Source organism: Nicotiana tabacum, chromosome 3 (assembly GCF_000715075.1).
Source record: "Nicotiana tabacum cultivar K326 chromosome 3, ASM71507v2, whole genome shotgun sequence".
In the NCBI taxonomy this organism is placed as follows: domain Eukaryota; kingdom Viridiplantae; phylum Streptophyta; class Magnoliopsida; order Solanales; family Solanaceae; genus Nicotiana; species Nicotiana tabacum.
In genome coordinates, this window is record NC_134082.1 from 151,556,775 (window position 1) to 151,573,805 (window position 17,031).

Genomic DNA, 17,031 nt, shown 5'->3' on the forward strand with positions numbered 1-17,031 from the left:
CTAATTAATTTTATCTTAAAATTTGATACTTGTTAATTTTTTATTGTGATAATTAATATTATCACATTAATTTGCATTCTCCTATTCTATGCAGATAGATTGCGGGACACGAAGGTTGGCGCTACATCTACACTTCACTGCTTTTGCATGCTTTGATGCTTGGCAGCTCACTTTTGGATGCTGCTTTGGACGCGACACGTCCTTGCCCGAAATGCTTGGTGAATATCACCATAACTGCTTTCAACATTCTAAGTTCATTAAATGTTAGTTTCTACTTTCTCTTGTCCACTTTAATTGAATTTTTGATTATTTTCATACATATTAAAAAATTCACTTTTAACATTAATTAATAATAAAATTGATTAACCTTAATTTGTTCATGGGAGATATAACAAATATTCTTAGACTCTTTACTCCAAAAATAATTTTGGAGAAAGAAGTTAATTCCTTCTTGATATTAAAAAAAATTAAATATTATGAACTACAAAAAAAGACCAAAAAAATCAATTAAAATAGACCGAAAGGTTTATTATATACTAATAATTATATTAAGGTGCCCCCCTCCCCACGGTTCACGTATTAGAATCACCTAGAGTGTTTTTTGGTATATAAAAATGAAAATCAACTAACGATCATTTTGTTAGCTCTAAGAACAAAATTTCCATCTTCCATTCTTAACACACCTTAATATTCATACGTCTATGTACCCCCGGGCCATGTTATACAAGCATTAATATGTTCGTACAATATTTTTCTTGTATTCTTGAACCTTGCTTCACTTGTGAGGGCCTCACGTGGCTTCATATGAATTAAATTGCATTCTAAGGATGTTTGGTATGAAGGAAAAAATATTCTTCTGAATTTTTATTTTTATTTTGAAAAATAAGTGATTTTCTTGTATTTGGTTAGGTGGCAGAAAGTATCTTTTAAAAAATATATAATTTAGACAAACACTACAAGACACAAATGGATAAGGACAAGGAAGGATAGTAAGTCGGGGTGACAATGGCAAAGTTAGGGGCAAGAGGTGGGGGCAGGGTGGGGGTTAAGTGTGGGGGGTAAGGGTGGGGTGAGGTTGAGGGAAGGTGGAGGATAAGGAATGTTGCAAAAGAGTTATGAAAATATTTTCTTTCTTTTGGTAGGCAAATTATTTTCCTCCAATCAATTGGAGGAAAATAAGTCCATGAAAAAACTAACCAAATATAGCAAAATTGAAAAACATTTTCTCCATACCAAACACACCCTAAAGCTCGATTTTAGCCTGAATTAATTGTAGAAATTCACAGGGCCTCTCTCCTTAGCTGCATCTCAATTCAATCATGCATTGAAAAACTGCAATTCTTTTTGTACAATACATAAATTTATTGGCATCGGAAAGTAAGAACAAACCACATGACTGCGGAATCCAATCAAAACCTATATTTTCTACCTTTCCAAAAGCCAATCTGTAGTCAAAAGTATAACCATAGTAGTGCTTATTAAGAACAGTATAAGGCTCAATTGTTGAACCTGAACAATTAGATTTCACTAAGATTACCAGCTCTCTATAACCCAATGGAAGTAAACCATAGTAGTGCTTATTAAGAACAGTATAAGGCTCAATTGTTGAACCTGAACAATTAGATTTCACTAAGATTACCAGCTCTCTATAACCCAATGGAAGTAAATATCATTGCTGAGGTATGAATGTCTCTTGCTTCTTTCGTGAACATTAATGACCATTAGCATCGGATCACAAGAAATATATTAAGCTACAATTTCTGCATAATGATTTTGGCCTACAGATAGTGCGTAGGTTGTTGAGTAGAGGTATATTGGAGGAAGATATAGGCATCATTACACCCTACAACTCTCAGGCAGATCTTATCTGGCAATCTATTTCCACATCAGTGGAGATACATACCATTGATAAATACCAGGTAATATATGTTGATGTAATTACATTCTTGAAAAACATCTTAAATTTGCAACTTTTCTTATTAAAAAATACAGCTGCTTTATGGCAGGGTAGTAGAAGGGGAAAGGAAATCACTAGATCAGCAGTGATATGGAATGTTCAACTGCTTATGCAATTACTTGAGCTTTTAAACCCTGAATATAAATTATCTGACCAAAAACTTTTCTCAAGATCAAATGTTCAACTACTCCCAACTCTAAAACTTTCTTGCAAGCTTAATAGAACGAAAATATCATGGGTGCAAACTTTGAATACCCACCACTTTGAACTTGAAAATGTCTATAGCATCTTCTTGGGATAGCAAAGGTCTTCATCTCGCATGGGAAGGTATCCTCAGAATATATGCACAATGTCATATGCGAATCTTTTGCATGTCAAGGAATTACAGGAATGCATATACGATGCAACACGATGCAAGGGACGATATGGTAAAGATACATAAAACCCACACAAGAAATGCAATGAAAATATTGGCACCGCTACGGCCTCTCCTTTGTTTTTTCAATTTGGTTGGTTAAGAAATAATTTTCTATGAAAAAAAAATTGAGAGCGCTATAGTGGATTAACTGCATCAGATTTTGCATAAGCACAGCAAGATTTTCAGTGTTTGGTTAACGGGAGTCCAGAAGGTTTCTTTCCATCATACAGGGGTCTAAGACAGGGGGATCCGTTATCTCCTTTCCTATTTATTATTGCTATGGAAGGGCTGAATAATATGCTTGAAACAGCCCAACAGAACAACTGGATCAGGGGATTCAAGGTTAGCAACAGACAAGGGGGAAGTTTGGAGATCACTCATCTCCTTTATGCAGACGACCGCAATCATTCTTTGTGATGCTGAGACAGATCAGATAAGGATGTTAAGAGTAGTCTAGACAATTTTTGAAGGGATATCAGGACTCCACATAAACTGGAGGAAAAGTTTAATATATCCGGTTAATGAACCTCAACAAATTCAGCAGTTCGCTGAGATTCTTGGAGGTGAAATAGGTACCCTCCCAACTGTTTATCTTGGAATGCCTCTGGGGCAAAAAGTAAATCCATTGATATATGGAGCGGAGTTCTGGAAAAATGTGAGAAGAGGCTTGCTAGGTGGAAAAGCCAATACCTCTCATTAGGAGGTAGATTAGTGCTTATAAATAGTGTGTTAGATGCTCTCCCTACATATATGATGTCATTGTTTCCTATCCCGGCAAAGATAGAAAAAAGAATGGATTTTTTTAAGGAGAAACTTTCTATGGCAAGGCAACAAAGTTAGTAGAGGGTTCCATTTAGTTAAATGGAAAACTGTCACCTTAAGCAAAAAACAGGGTGGCATGGGAGTTAAAAATTTGAAGAAACAAAATCAAAGCCTTCTCGTGAAATGGCTCTAGAGATACACAAATGAAGAACACTCATTATGGAGGAGGGTAATCACAGACAAATATGGTGAGGAAGGACCCTGGAAAACTAAGGCAGTGAACAATGTCTATGGAGTAAGTGTTTGGAAGACCATCAGAAATTTGTGGCTGATTTTTAGCAATAAAATCAATCATAGAGTGGGAAATGGGCAAAAAATCTTCTTCTGGCAAGATAATTGGATGGGGCAGCAACCTTTGAAGACAATGTATCCAGACATTTTCATTATAAACCAGTAACAGAAGGCCACCATCAATGAAGTTTGGTCTGTCCAAGGGTGGAATCTCACCTTTAGGAGATTATTGAATGAATGGGAAATCATTAGAATTGCAGACTTCTTCAACAAAATCAATCAATTCACAGGTGTCACTCAGAATGATGACAAGGTTTGGGGGCTGGGACACAAGTCAGGTAGTTTCTCTGTTAGATCTTCTTATCAAGCGATCAATCAAACTAACGTTATAACTGAGTTTTGGCCCTGGAAGCATATTTGGAAAGTAAAGACTCCTTATAAAGAGGCATGTTTTGTTTGGCTGGTAGCTAGAAAGGCCTGTTTAACAGAAAATAACCTGATGAAAAGGGGTCTACCACTCTGTTCCAGATGTCATCTATGTGGAAGGGAGGCAGAAACTATTAATCACCTTTTCTTACATTGTTCAGTGACAGTACAAGTTTGGAATATATTTCTAGCACTAGCAGGGGTACACTGGGTCATGCCAAACAACACAAAGGAAATGTTGTCATGTTGGAATAAGGGGAGTAGTCCCTCAGCTCAGAAGAACAGATGGGATTTAATTCCTGCTTGCATATGGTGGTCTATTTGGAAAGAAAGGAACTCAAGGTGTTTTGAGACAAGGGCAGCTCAATTCAGAAGATAAAAATGGACTCTTTGTTGTTTTATTTTGGTGTAAGCAGGATTATACAGAGGATCCAGAAGCTATAATAGATGTTCTAGGATCCCTGTAATAGGATAGATGTTCTAGGATCCCTGTAAGCAGGATTATACAGAGGATCCAGAAGCTATAATAGATGTTCTAGGATCCCTGTAATAGGATAGAAATTTTAGATGTATATTTTGGTACAACATCCTGTAATTATGGCCAGCACAGCCTTTGTGCCTTTTGAATATATAAAACTGTTATCATCTCAAAAAAATTTGAGAGCACTATAAATGTTAACAAAATATCCAGTTATGTTTTTGTTTCCCACAATTCTTTTCTCAACTAAACTTATCCAAAACAATTTGTCCAAGAAGCAAAGGTAAAAGACAGAATATGGTTATTTCCTAGGGCAGAGGAGGGGAGGTAGAGGATAACATGTTCCCAACTATAACCTGATAACATCTGCATGGTCATCTCTACACCCTATCTTGTTACTTAAGTAAAACTTGAGAATATTGGCAAAAGACATACATGTTGGGGCGGAGATGATAAGCCAAATACCTTCAGATAGTTTTATCAAGAGGGAATAAAATAATTTATAAATCTATTTGTCGAAAGACTACAACAAATTAGGATACGTCCAGAAGAGCACGAATGACTGCAAAGAACAGAAACGTCAAGTCAGTGTCAAATTAAGCATATGAAGCTAAATTTAAATTTCAAATTGTCATGCAAAGACAGCAAATTCCTCTCAGCAATCAAGCAGTGAAATTTTTATGCTGGATACTACCTTAAAACAAGAAGGTACAACATAGGCTCTACCAAGATAGAAATCAATCTCATCTCCCCAAATAATTGACGAAGATCTATAGGAATACTGATAAACATGATTCTAACCAATAAAATATCACTAAGATACAGATAATATGATCCAGTAATTGGTTAACTGCAAGAGAAATTTGAAGAAATAAAAGTTGAAAAGATTTGGGAAGAATTCATAACCGGGAAAATGAATGAGAAAAATTTCCAAAAGGGTAATAAGGGAGAAAAAATAAGGCAGGGTAAAGTAAATTAATCAGGGCTTTTCAAAAAAAATTATGATTTTGAAATGAAAGTAAATTTTACAATATTTTCTCCCATAGGGGTGGTTGGGCAGGCAATAGATGAATTGATTCTTAATCAAGTATTAGAACAAACGAAAATACACAAAGAAGACATCTTATTAGAAGTATCGAATCAAAGAGGTACCATAAGCCCGCCAAAAAATCCATCAAGTATGACTCTGTTCCAGCTGTCAAAGTAGGAGTGGATTGAAAACTTGGCCTTTGCTGTGAGTGCTACCGAAGTTATTGCCATGACAAGGAAATAAAAGATAAAGCCTGTCAAGCTAGTAAGTCCCAGAATGCCGGCAATGACACCACCAATGATTGCCATGAATGTGCGGCTAACAACATAATGCTCAATATAAATTGAAAATGTCCAATGACAGGGAAAAAGCATAATAGCTCAGAAAGACAAAAAGAACCCAACTTTACTTGTTCATAGATGATCAACTGCCTGTCTCCATTCACATTTTCATTCTTCCTTTTGTTCCAATTGAATAATCAAGTATTGACATTTCTTGATAGATAATTGCAGCACAAAAGGTTGGTTTTGTTTTTCTTATATATGATAAGTTTATGAACTTGGGATTGTTTTGTTGTAGAAGCAAAATAAGAAGCATAGTACCAGGACTTCCATTAGCATTGAAAACCAGTATAAACTCTTAAATAATTCAAAAAACTACTTCTCATCGATTATTGTAACTTATAAAGGTAAAATTCATTCATCAATACCATTATAATCTCCAGTTTTTGGTGTTGGGTATTAGGTTGTTTCTTTGATGATTGAGGGAACGGATATTTGACTCAAGCCATTATAGTAACACATGGCACTTAACAAGAGTAACAGATATTTCCTTTCTGCTTAGGTGCAACGAGCTATAGTCTAGTGCACTGGAAAATAAAAACTCAAGGAACCCAACCCAAAAAGCCATAATACAGAAAAATCATTCCAAGTATTGCTCAAAGATGAAAAGACGTTAGCACTGAGATCTTGATATTATTTCAAGATCTTGAAATGAAAACGTGGTTTATGGGCTGATTTCCGGAAACAGCGTATCTCAAGTTTTAGGACTCGGAATCTGATGATTCAAAAACAAGATGAACGATGACGATCTGAACTATAAAAAAGACTATTTATTCGTTCAAAACAAGTGAACATTGAGGTTGTACCGGTTCAATGAAAGCTCTGATTCTAGGATATTAGACAAACGAATTTAGATCAAGAAACGTGTTCTTGAATGATCAAGAACTAAAATGTTCCTAAAGTCACCACTTGGAATCAATTAACGTGATAATAAAACAACACACACAATTGAAAACAAGATAAAGACTAGCACCACCTTGCTTGGAACCACAAGGATAAAGAAGACAAAATAGAAAAAAATACTCTATTGCAAATTAGGGCAAATCTCAAAAACATGAATTCCTTCTACAAGGCATGAGAACCCTTTATATCGGCCTAGGGTCTCTTCTTTGATGACTACAATTCCTTTTCTAATAAGGAAATGAAATAGCTAAAGACAAGGAATCCCTATTCTACAAGGAAAAGAAACTAAACTTACCAAGAAAAGAAAACAAGAAATCCTTTCTTGTAAAGAAATAATAATTCCTATTTTAAGAAGGAAAGAATTTTGGCATCTTGAAATCAATCTTGAGCTACTTGGACTTCTTGCGCTTTTTAAAAATAAGTTCATATGTTTGAACGTGAGCTCTAAAACATAATCTTGGCCAAGATAAATTCGTCAACCTGGACCTCCAAATTATAGCTCTGATAGCAAATTGATGCGATTCTTCGAGTTAACAAAGAACCAATCGAGCAGGATCAAGATCTTGAAACGAAAACGTGATTTATGGGCTGATTTCAAGAAACGGTGTATCTCAAGTTTTAGGACTCGGAATCTGATGATTCAAAAACGAGGTGAACGATGATGATCTGAACTACAAGAAAAACTATTTATTCGTTCAAAACAAGTAAATATTGAGGCTGTACCGGTTCAGTGAAAGTTCTGATTCTAAGATATTAAATGAACGAATTTAGATCAAGAAACATGTTCTTGAATGATCAAGAACTAAAAAGTTCCTAAATTCACCACTTGGAATTAATTAATGTGGTAAAGAAACACCACACGCAATTGAAAACAAGATAAAGACCAGTGTCATTAAAGGCGAAAAGCGCAAAAAAGCTCTAAGATCTATTAGGGCCTTATGCGCAAAGCGCAAATAAAGCGTGGGCTTTAATGAAGAAAGGCGCAAATGGAGAAAAACTACAAATATGTAAGTGTAGTCCAAGACTAATATTAATAAGTATGAATACCAAATATAAGGACAAAGAAATTGAAGAAAATTTACGATAAAGTAAAATATCAATTGCTTAATATCGCCTTTTCAGGATTATGCTCATTGGCAAGAAAAGTATGCTTAGAGCCTTAATGACAACAATAAAGCGCACGCTAAGCGAGGCGAAGCGTTCAACATATTTTGAGCCTCGCTTTAGGGCTTATGCACGCCTTTGATAACACTGATAAAGACTATCACCACCATGCTTGGAACAAAAACAAGGATAAAGAAGATAAAATAGAGAAGAACATTCTATTGCAAATAAAGACAAATCTCAAAAACGTGAATTCCTTCTACAAGGCATGAGAACCTTTAATATAGGTCTAGGGTCTCTTCTTTGATGACTACAATTCATATTCTAATAAGGAAATCAAATAGCTAAAGACAAGGAAAGTAAAATTCCTACTCTACAAGGAAAAAGAACTAAAATCCTACAAAAGGAAAAATGCTTATTCTAAAAGGAAAACAATAAAGAAAGTCTAAACCTACCAATAAAAGGAAACAAGAAATCCTTTATTGTAAAGAAACAATAAATCATATTTTAAAAAGGAAAGAATCTTGGCTTTTTGAAATCAATCTTGAGCTTCTTGGACTTCTTGCGCTTCTTAAAAATAAGTCCATATGTTTGAACTTGAGCTCTAAAACATTATCTTGGTCAAAATTAACAAATTTAACATAGATACTTCCTGTTAATCAATAAGCCCCAAAGTTTTGGTTTAGTGGTAAGAGCGCAAAGCGTGATGTGTGGATTAGGTAAGCGTCACGGGTTCAAACTCTGTTGCAGAGGTAAAGGGAAGAAGGGTAAAGGGGGAGGTCTATTATCCACCGAGCTTCGAATCTTACGCCACTGGACCTCGAGGATTTCTCGATTATAAGAAAAAGAATACAAATAATGCCTCAGTGAAGGATTTAATTCCAACACAAATGCATATAACTTCAACCAGTAGTCCAGTTGTGCTAACATCAATCTCACATGATTGAGGACCACCAACATAGTATGTATTAACGTACGTCCAGAATAGCTAATTATAACTATTTGAAATCTTCAAGAAATAGTAAAACCATAAGAGACTATAAAACACTGCACTGAACCTAAAGATAGTATCAACCAACCTGTATAAAATAACTTTCATGTTGTTTTGCATATTCTCAGCATTGAAAGTTGGCAAATCATCCATACCACTGCTGGATTTTTCTGAAGACCCATTTGAGTTATCATGCCCCGACATCACGGCCTTCTGCAATTCTACAAAAAAATGCCAAAAACGATAAGAGTGCGAAACTTAGATGCAGACAGCAAAACAAGAATAGAACTTTCTGGTTACTCGAACCAGTGATGGTGAAAAGTGCAAAAATGCAATAAGGACCATGGGGTTTGAAGTGAAAAGCGAGAAGAAAAGCCACACTTATAAGTGAAGCACACAATTTACGGGAAATTAAAAAAAAAAAAATTAACATCTGTAAATTGTACACCAAAATTAAATTGCAATTAAATTATAAATGTCAACTTGCAATATATAATAATGTCGATATTAATCCAACTCCTCAAAGATAAGACTCAAATAAATGACTGATTCTCGTTAGAATCACTTAGGAGTCGTTTGGTAGGGTGCATAAGAATAATGCTGAATAGGGTGTATTAGTAATGCTGGTATTAGTTATGTTTGCATTAGTTATGATGGTATTAGTTATGCTGACATATTTCTTATCCAGTGTTTGGTTTGATGTATTAAAGCATTGCACAGTTTCTAAAAGAATTGTTTGTTTACAAAAATGCCCTCAAAACTAGTCCACACTCTAACTTTTTAAAAGAAACATATGTTGAGAAATGTTTTTATATGAAAAAGTTTTAAAAAATTATTTTATTTGTCTACCTATATTGTAAAATAAAATTAAATATTTATTTATATAAAAGAAAATATGCTAAGTATTTATTTATTTACTAGGGATATAATTTTATTTCTCACTATTTGGATTATTTTGAACTTTCATTAATATACTAACTAGCATATTTTAATCAAGCATAAATTTTGAAGGACAATTTTGTCTTTAACTAAGCTAATGCATGCATTAAAACCCATTGCATTGCTAATACCATTGTTTTTTATGCATTAGTTATGCATAGGATAATACCAAATAGGATGTATAACTAATACTTGCATAACTAATGCATAGGTTCAAAATGTCTACCAAACAATGTATTATTAATACACAAAGCTAATGCATGCATTAACTTATCTAATGCATCCTACCAAACAACCCCTTAGTGCGCTATTGTTTGAAGCACAAACTTCTCTAAAATGCATGGCTTCACCGAGGAACCACTAAACCCTCGCATCATCACCTTAAGTGACGGAGCAATGACTTTTGTTAACATTGTTGGTTACCCACTATCTCAATTACAAGGAGGACCAAATCAATCAACAGAAGTTAAGAATTTACCAAAACAATTCCAAGAAACGCTTAAAGAAGACGACTTTCTTCCATGTATTTCACATCCAGTTCAATTCAAACTATCTCAGTTAATATGGTTCTATGAACATAACTTAAGTATTCACCAAAAAGATTTCCATAAATGCATAAAGATTCAAAGTTTCTACCGAGGATTGATTCAACCAGCAAAATTCACCAGGGAAAAATATCCTATGGGATGCATAATGGTTTAGACTCTCTTCAGTGCATCTCACACCCAGTTCAACTCAAACTATCTGAGTCAGAATGACAGATTGATTCAATCAGCATAACCCAAGAATTTACCAAAACTTTATCCTACAAAAGATTCAAACTTCTTCAGTGCATCTCACGCCCAGTTCAAATCAAATTATCTCAGATTTGAATGGTTGATTCATTCATTCATTCATTCATTCAACAATACTTTAAGAATTTGCCAAAAAGATTCAAACTTTTATTAATGGATCTCACACAAAGTTAAATTCAAAATTTCCCAACTCAGATTTATATACACAATTGGCTAATTTCGGTAGAAAAGTTAAATTCAAAAATTCCCAACTCAATTGACTAATTTCGGTAGAATGAATTATAAGAAGTTAAAATTTTCAAATTCTTGAGTATTTACACAGTTGAACTTCAAGATCTCAGAAGTTGAGAAGTCATTATCAAGCAAAAAGGGAAAAGAGAAGGAGATAAGCAATCGTACAAATATATGAAAGCTTAACTGAGGTACCTTGAAAGCTGAGTAGAGATGGGATTAAAGTCTTTCTTCTCGCACAATTCACCTGCAAGTAGCACACAGCTGTAAGAGGCCAAAATCTTCCACACTCTTCTGGATCAACCCATGGTCCAATTCGTGAAAAGGTATTTAGACTCCACATTTCCACCAAACTTAAATGCTTTCTACTTTGTATTGAGTTTATTGTCGAAATATTTTGTCTTGAATTAGGTGATGTAGATCTTAGAGTAATTTTAGCAACTATAGAAAGATTAGCCACTAAATGTGGCGAGTTTCAACTTATTGTTGTCTTTGCTCTATTGTCCTTCGAGACGACTGTTAATGGCCAGTTTGCAAGACGGCCTGCAGATGAGAGTGGACTTTTGGTTGCCTGGTTCTTTCTTAACACCATATCTAAGAAACTAAACTATTTACCCTCTATTGATTAGGATAAGAATAAGTTGAGTAGTATCTTCTTTTGTCAACAAAATTGTGTTTCCACTGTTCTTACTTTGAAAATATGATCTAAAGGTTAAGAAGTAATACTTTCACATAACATGCAATTATGTGGATCAGCTTTTGAACACACTGATCAAAAGCCACATAAAAGATCAAAGTAAAACCAAACATGGACTTCTTCTCTTCCTAAGCTTTCATAAAGTGAACTGCTAATAACATTTACCTTCTCAAAAAAAAAAAAAAAGTGAACTGGTAATTATAAGTTTTCTTGTATTGCATGGTTACTCATTATTCAATTTTTATTGATATGTTAGAAGAAATATGCAAAACAGGTGCTACTATTGTTATCCTAGTCTTTGTTCTTCTTGACGAACGATCAAAGTTTAGTTTCTATTTGATTATTATTTCTTTTTATGTATAGGAGAATGTGGATGATGCAATTCGAAATGGTGGAGGAAAGTCAATTTGATCTTAATGTGAATGCGAAGAATTTTTGGATAATTAGGTTGTCTAATACTCATGATACTATATGAATATATTCACTTTTGTAAAGTTTATTGTTAATGGGCATTTTGACTCATTGTTTTATTGTTATGTGTATTAATTTGAATTTTTTTTTGGGTACTTATTAGCTCATTTAGTTCTTTATATCATCAAAATATATGATAATAATGCATATGCTTGAAATAACTCTAATTACAGGATATATGCAAAATGTAAATTTTAAAAAAAAAAATATATAAATTGTATACCTTAGCCAAAATAGCCACGCTTTAGAAGTGTGACCATATGTTTCTACGTCTACCATGCATATAAGCAAAGATTACGCTTTGTAAGTGTTCCTTTAGAAGCCACGGTTAACAAGTGTGGCCTATAAGGTAACAAAGGTCACGCTTTCAGAGTGTAGTTGTAAGGTATAAAAGTGTTGCCATATTGGGTGTAGTAAGCGTTGTCTTTGTTATCTAATAAGCCACGCTTTTAAGCGTGGCTTGTAAGGAAACAATTGAAAAGCATGCCCTTAGGTCAAAGGTTACGCTTGTTTTGGCCACCCCAAATAAAGCGTTGCCTAAAGTCGAAAAGTGTAGCCTTTGATCAAAGGCCACACTTTTTACTAGTCTAGGCCACATTGTTCCGGGGTGGTCAAATGTTGTAGTGGTCGGAATTTATTTGCGGGAACATGTATTCTCACATGGTCCGATATTGACAATTCGAATTAATATCGCATATTCTGCAGCATGAGTCAGATATAACCGCACATGCATGTTTATGAGTTGTTCATGTGTAGTATATACTATATCTTCATCATGGCAGACAAGAACGGCAAAAGATATATGGTTTTTACAGCAAAAATAAGGAAAAAGGTAAGGAAAAAGTAGAAAAAATAAATACAACTTCTATCTGTAGACACAACCTGAAAGAGAGACTACTCATAAATTGACGATACATCATAAGAGTGCCACTGAGTTGCAAAAAATTGCAGCAAACAAATGGACAGAAAAGAACAATAAACAGAATTACTTGTATGAACAGCCACAATGTTAAAACATCCTGACCTAAAATGAAGCGTAATATATAGCAATTCAAAAAAAAAAAGGAAAACCAAAAGAGTCAGCGAAATAAATTTTCTACTTCTGCCCTATCTCAATTATTCTACTAATTTTCATTCAGAAGCATAAATTATTTTTAGCAGATACCTGAGATCAACATAAAGCAGAAGATATTCTACTACTAATTTGCTACTCAGAAAGTTCATATCCAAGAACCAGACCTAATACTTATTTCACTAATCAAAAAGAGGTTCACTTCTAAAGGATTTTGGAAAAACTCTTAAGTTGACCTCTAATCCAAAGATGCAGAAATTGTTTGAAGTTTTCCTAGATAGCCACAAATGGACTAACTAAAAAATGAACCCTACATAGAAGCAGAACAAGCCAGGTAATTAGTTTCACAAACTCTACTTATCTATCTTGTTAGCTATAGAAGTTTAGGCATGGATTGCTCATTTCACAAATTAATTTTCGAGTATTAAATGAGCAGATGATCCTAAGTGTGCATATTTAAATTGTATTTAATTATTTAGCAAGCCTACTTCCATTATCAGCAACTACATTTTTTTTTGTGAAAATTTCTTTCAATTGTTCCTGATTTAACAGTATTCTCTCATTCATTTATGATTCAATTGACTCTATGAGCTATAATTTCATAAGGTTTTTATCTCGTTTGCAGCTAATCTCTTCAGTTAACTTCTACTAATTTTAGTTGAAGTAATCGATCTGAAGAAAGTATACAGTCATATGCTGCCAAATTACAATATGTTTTCACCATGTATGATATTTTAATCGAAAGCAAGCCATTGTTGAACTTGTAACTTTTTTTCATGATAAATGTTCATCTAGAGAATTATTCTCACATTGCACTGGAATTAGCTAATGACAGGCCACTTGAGGCCGGTGTGAAGTAAAATGAATTTGATGCTATCGAATTCTTATATCTAAATAAGACAACATGAAAAATCTATAGCAAATAATTTACCAGATCTATTGGAAATTGCAAACATGAATGTCGGTGAGTTGGGAAAAAAATATCTAACCAGCCTACTCCTTCAGAAAAGAAATCTGGAAGTTCAATGAAAAATTAGTTTCTTTTAAGAAATTTATCAAACACAATAGTTTTGCCTAAGGACTTTTACCCAATTCTTCTTCAATAAAATCTTGAACGCAAAAAAAAAGAGAGTGGAGGAAAAAATTCAAGCTTAACATCAAATAGTTACCCAAAAGTCCAAGAGAAGGGTGACAATAGACTTTAGATTAAGAAAGTTACGTTGTTTCCTCTTGCTACAAAGCTAGGTTTTACAGTCAAGTTTGATTCCAGAGAATAGAAAAGGCAGTGAGATCAGTTCCAAATTAAAATTTCACTTTATGATTTTCTGATGTGTTCGATTTTAGAAGATAACAAGTAGAAGATAAGAAAGAAATATAAGTACCACAATAATCCACCGAAGTGCAAGGAAAAGCAGATCACCTGAGAGAAAAAGAAATTTACTTCCCAGCTGTGTTAGGGCAGCGATTTTTTTGAGGGATATACGCCTCCAAGTTTCCCAGAATAACCCTTCACATCTTCCCCAAGATGCCCCTGACGACCCCAAGCTCTGCCTTATTAATAACAAGGAAAAAAATAAGAGGAATCAAAATTGATCATACATCAAAATTTTACCACTTTGGATGGTTATAATTTCTTTCAAACTCCATTAGAATTGAAAACAAAATTTATCTGTCTTTACTTGTATTTAAAATCAAATTATAGAATGTCAAGAATTTGAAAGAGAAAAGTAAAATACTTACCTTAAATCCAGAATTTAATCATGAAGGAAGTTCATAGAATAATTGACAATCATTATGTTAATCCCAAAGTTTCTACTCAATTGGTTAACGTGTTATAAAATAATAAAAGAAGAAGAGGAGTATTGGAGAGAAAAGTGGAGAGAGCGAGGAAATTCTTATTGATATGGGATGAATTACAATGGGGTAGAACCCTCTATTTTATAGGAAGAGGGTGACTTAGCCACCAAGTAACGAACCCTACAATCTCTCTAAATATAGACATTCACCATAAATAAAATTCTATTTATAACATTTTATTCTTTTTCTTTATTTTTCTACAACTATTTCCTTTCTCTCCACTTTTCTACTGTTACTAAAAAAACAAAAACTTTGGCCCACCCTTCACCCTCTTCATGCCTGTGAAGTTTTATTTTCTCCTAATTCTCTAAGAAAACTTTCAAAATATCTTCTTTGTTATAAAATAAAAAATGTAAAGTAAAGACAAGTATAGAGAAACTGATATATTATTCGAATTCAAACTGATGTACATAATAAACTGAAATCTCCTCTATTTATAGAAGAAAGAAAGTTGTTGTGTAAGCTGCTACTATACCATATATGGATAATCTTCTACTGAGATTAATGTTTATTCATAACGAAATACTGAAAGGATAAGCTCATTATACCAGGTATAGATAATCTTCTATTGGGGGTAATACTTATCCATAACGGAGTACTGAAAGGATAAGCTCATTATACCCGGTATAGATAATCTTCTACCGGGAGTAATGTTTATCCATAACCGAGTATCGAAAGGATAAGCTTATTATACCCGGTATGAATCATCTTCGACCGGGGGTAATATTTATCCATAACCGGGTACCGAATTGATAAGCTTCTTCAAGGCTTATTTCCAATAGAGTACTAAATAGATAAACATATTTACGGCGGAGTCCCATATGGATAAGCTTCTTCAGGAAGCTTATTTACAACGGAGTACTAAGTGAATATCCATAATGTAATATATTCATAACACTCTCCCTTGGATGTTCATTAAAAGATATTATGTCTCATTAAAACCTTACTAGAAAAAACTCCGTAGGAAAAAATTCCAGTGAAGGAAAAAGAGTACACATATTTAGTAATATACATTGTTGGCTGCCTCATTAAAAACCTTATAAGGAAAACCCTGTGGGAAAAACCTTAGTAAGGGAAAAAGAGTACAACGCGCATTTTACTCCCCTAAAGAAAACCTTATTTTAAATATTTGAGTCTCTGCATTCCAATCTTGTATACCATATTCTCAAAAGTTGAAGTTGGTAAATACAATATGCTGGATTGTCACTTTAACTAATTTGATGCACATCAATGTCACAATTTTTCTGAAGATCATGTGTCTAGAATAATTATGGTGAAATATTTTTCGTTCTATCTCCTTTTATAAATCCTTCCTTTAATTGGGCTATGCATGCAACATTGTCTCCGTATAATATTGTGAATCTTTTATCACATTCCAACTCACATGTTTCTCGAATGAATCACTTATCTCAATCATACGCACTCCCTGCTTGCCAGTTTGAGATCGAGCTTTATGGGGATCGGATAAATAACCTGCATTTGCATAACCAATACGATCTGCACCACTTTTGTTAGCATTAGCAAAATAAATAAGTGCACCATCTACGCCGAGATAGAGTATTTCAGGACCAAGGAGTTCTTCATCCTCTTCTAGAGGTTGGAACGGATCTTTATTCACTTCAAGTGATTGAATATCCATTGGTGTACTTAATGGGTATACTTTGTCCATGTAAAAGCATTTTTAAGACCCTTTTGGAGCTCTTCTGGAGTTCCAATAAAATTTATGTCATCAACATAAATAATAAGCATAACAAATTTTGATGACATTTTCTTTATAAAAATATATGTACAAACAATATCATTTATCTAACATTCTTTCAGCAAATTTTCACTGAGGCGATTATACCACATGCACCCAGATTGCTTTAACCGTACAAAGATCTTTGTAATTTAATCGAGTACATTTTTTGAGACTTTGAATTATATGCTTCAGGCATTTTAAATCCTTCAGGGATCTTTATATATACTTAATCAAATGAGCCATATAGGTTATGCCTTGCATTTAAATGGCATGACATATCCAAGTGCTCGGACTACATGTCTAATCCTCACAATCTTTTACAATATTGTGCACTATATTGTATCAAATATATCGTCGACGATAATTTTGTATCGGTTCCTAAGCAGCATAACTTGTTGAGATCTCAAAACTTCCTTTATTTTCAGGTAACTGAACTTCTTCTGGAGTTTCATGAAATGTCATGCCGTGAGCTCTTCTAGAGCTCATTTCCTCCTCATTATGATCATTTGCTCCTATCATTTTTCAAGG

General features: G+C 33.9%; 1 protein-coding gene across 2 annotated transcripts; it reads right to left on the bottom strand.

Moving 5' to 3' along the window:
* Window positions 1-1,863: 1,863 nt before the first annotated feature.
* LOC107796353 (uncharacterized) lies at window positions 1,864-14,461 on the bottom strand. 2 transcript variants are annotated; one of them, XM_016619107.2, is made up of 6 exons: window positions 14,326-14,461; window positions 10,861-10,912; window positions 8,790-8,922; window positions 5,485-5,680; window positions 4,875-4,894; window positions 1,864-2,321 (listed from the first exon to the last, which is right to left on the bottom strand). In XM_016619107.2, exons 3-6 carry the CDS (start codon window positions 8,903-8,905, stop codon window positions 2,291-2,293), a joined length of 363 nt encoding a protein of 120 aa, XP_016474593.1. In that variant the 5' UTR covers window positions 8,906-8,922; window positions 10,861-10,912; window positions 14,326-14,461; the 3' UTR covers window positions 1,864-2,290. The 2 variants fall into 2 exon arrangements, with proteins under 2 accessions (XP_016474593.1, XP_016474594.1); XM_016619108.2 differs by having other exon boundaries at window positions 14,288-14,393.
* Between the last annotated feature and the right edge of the window lie 2,570 nt (window positions 14,462-17,031).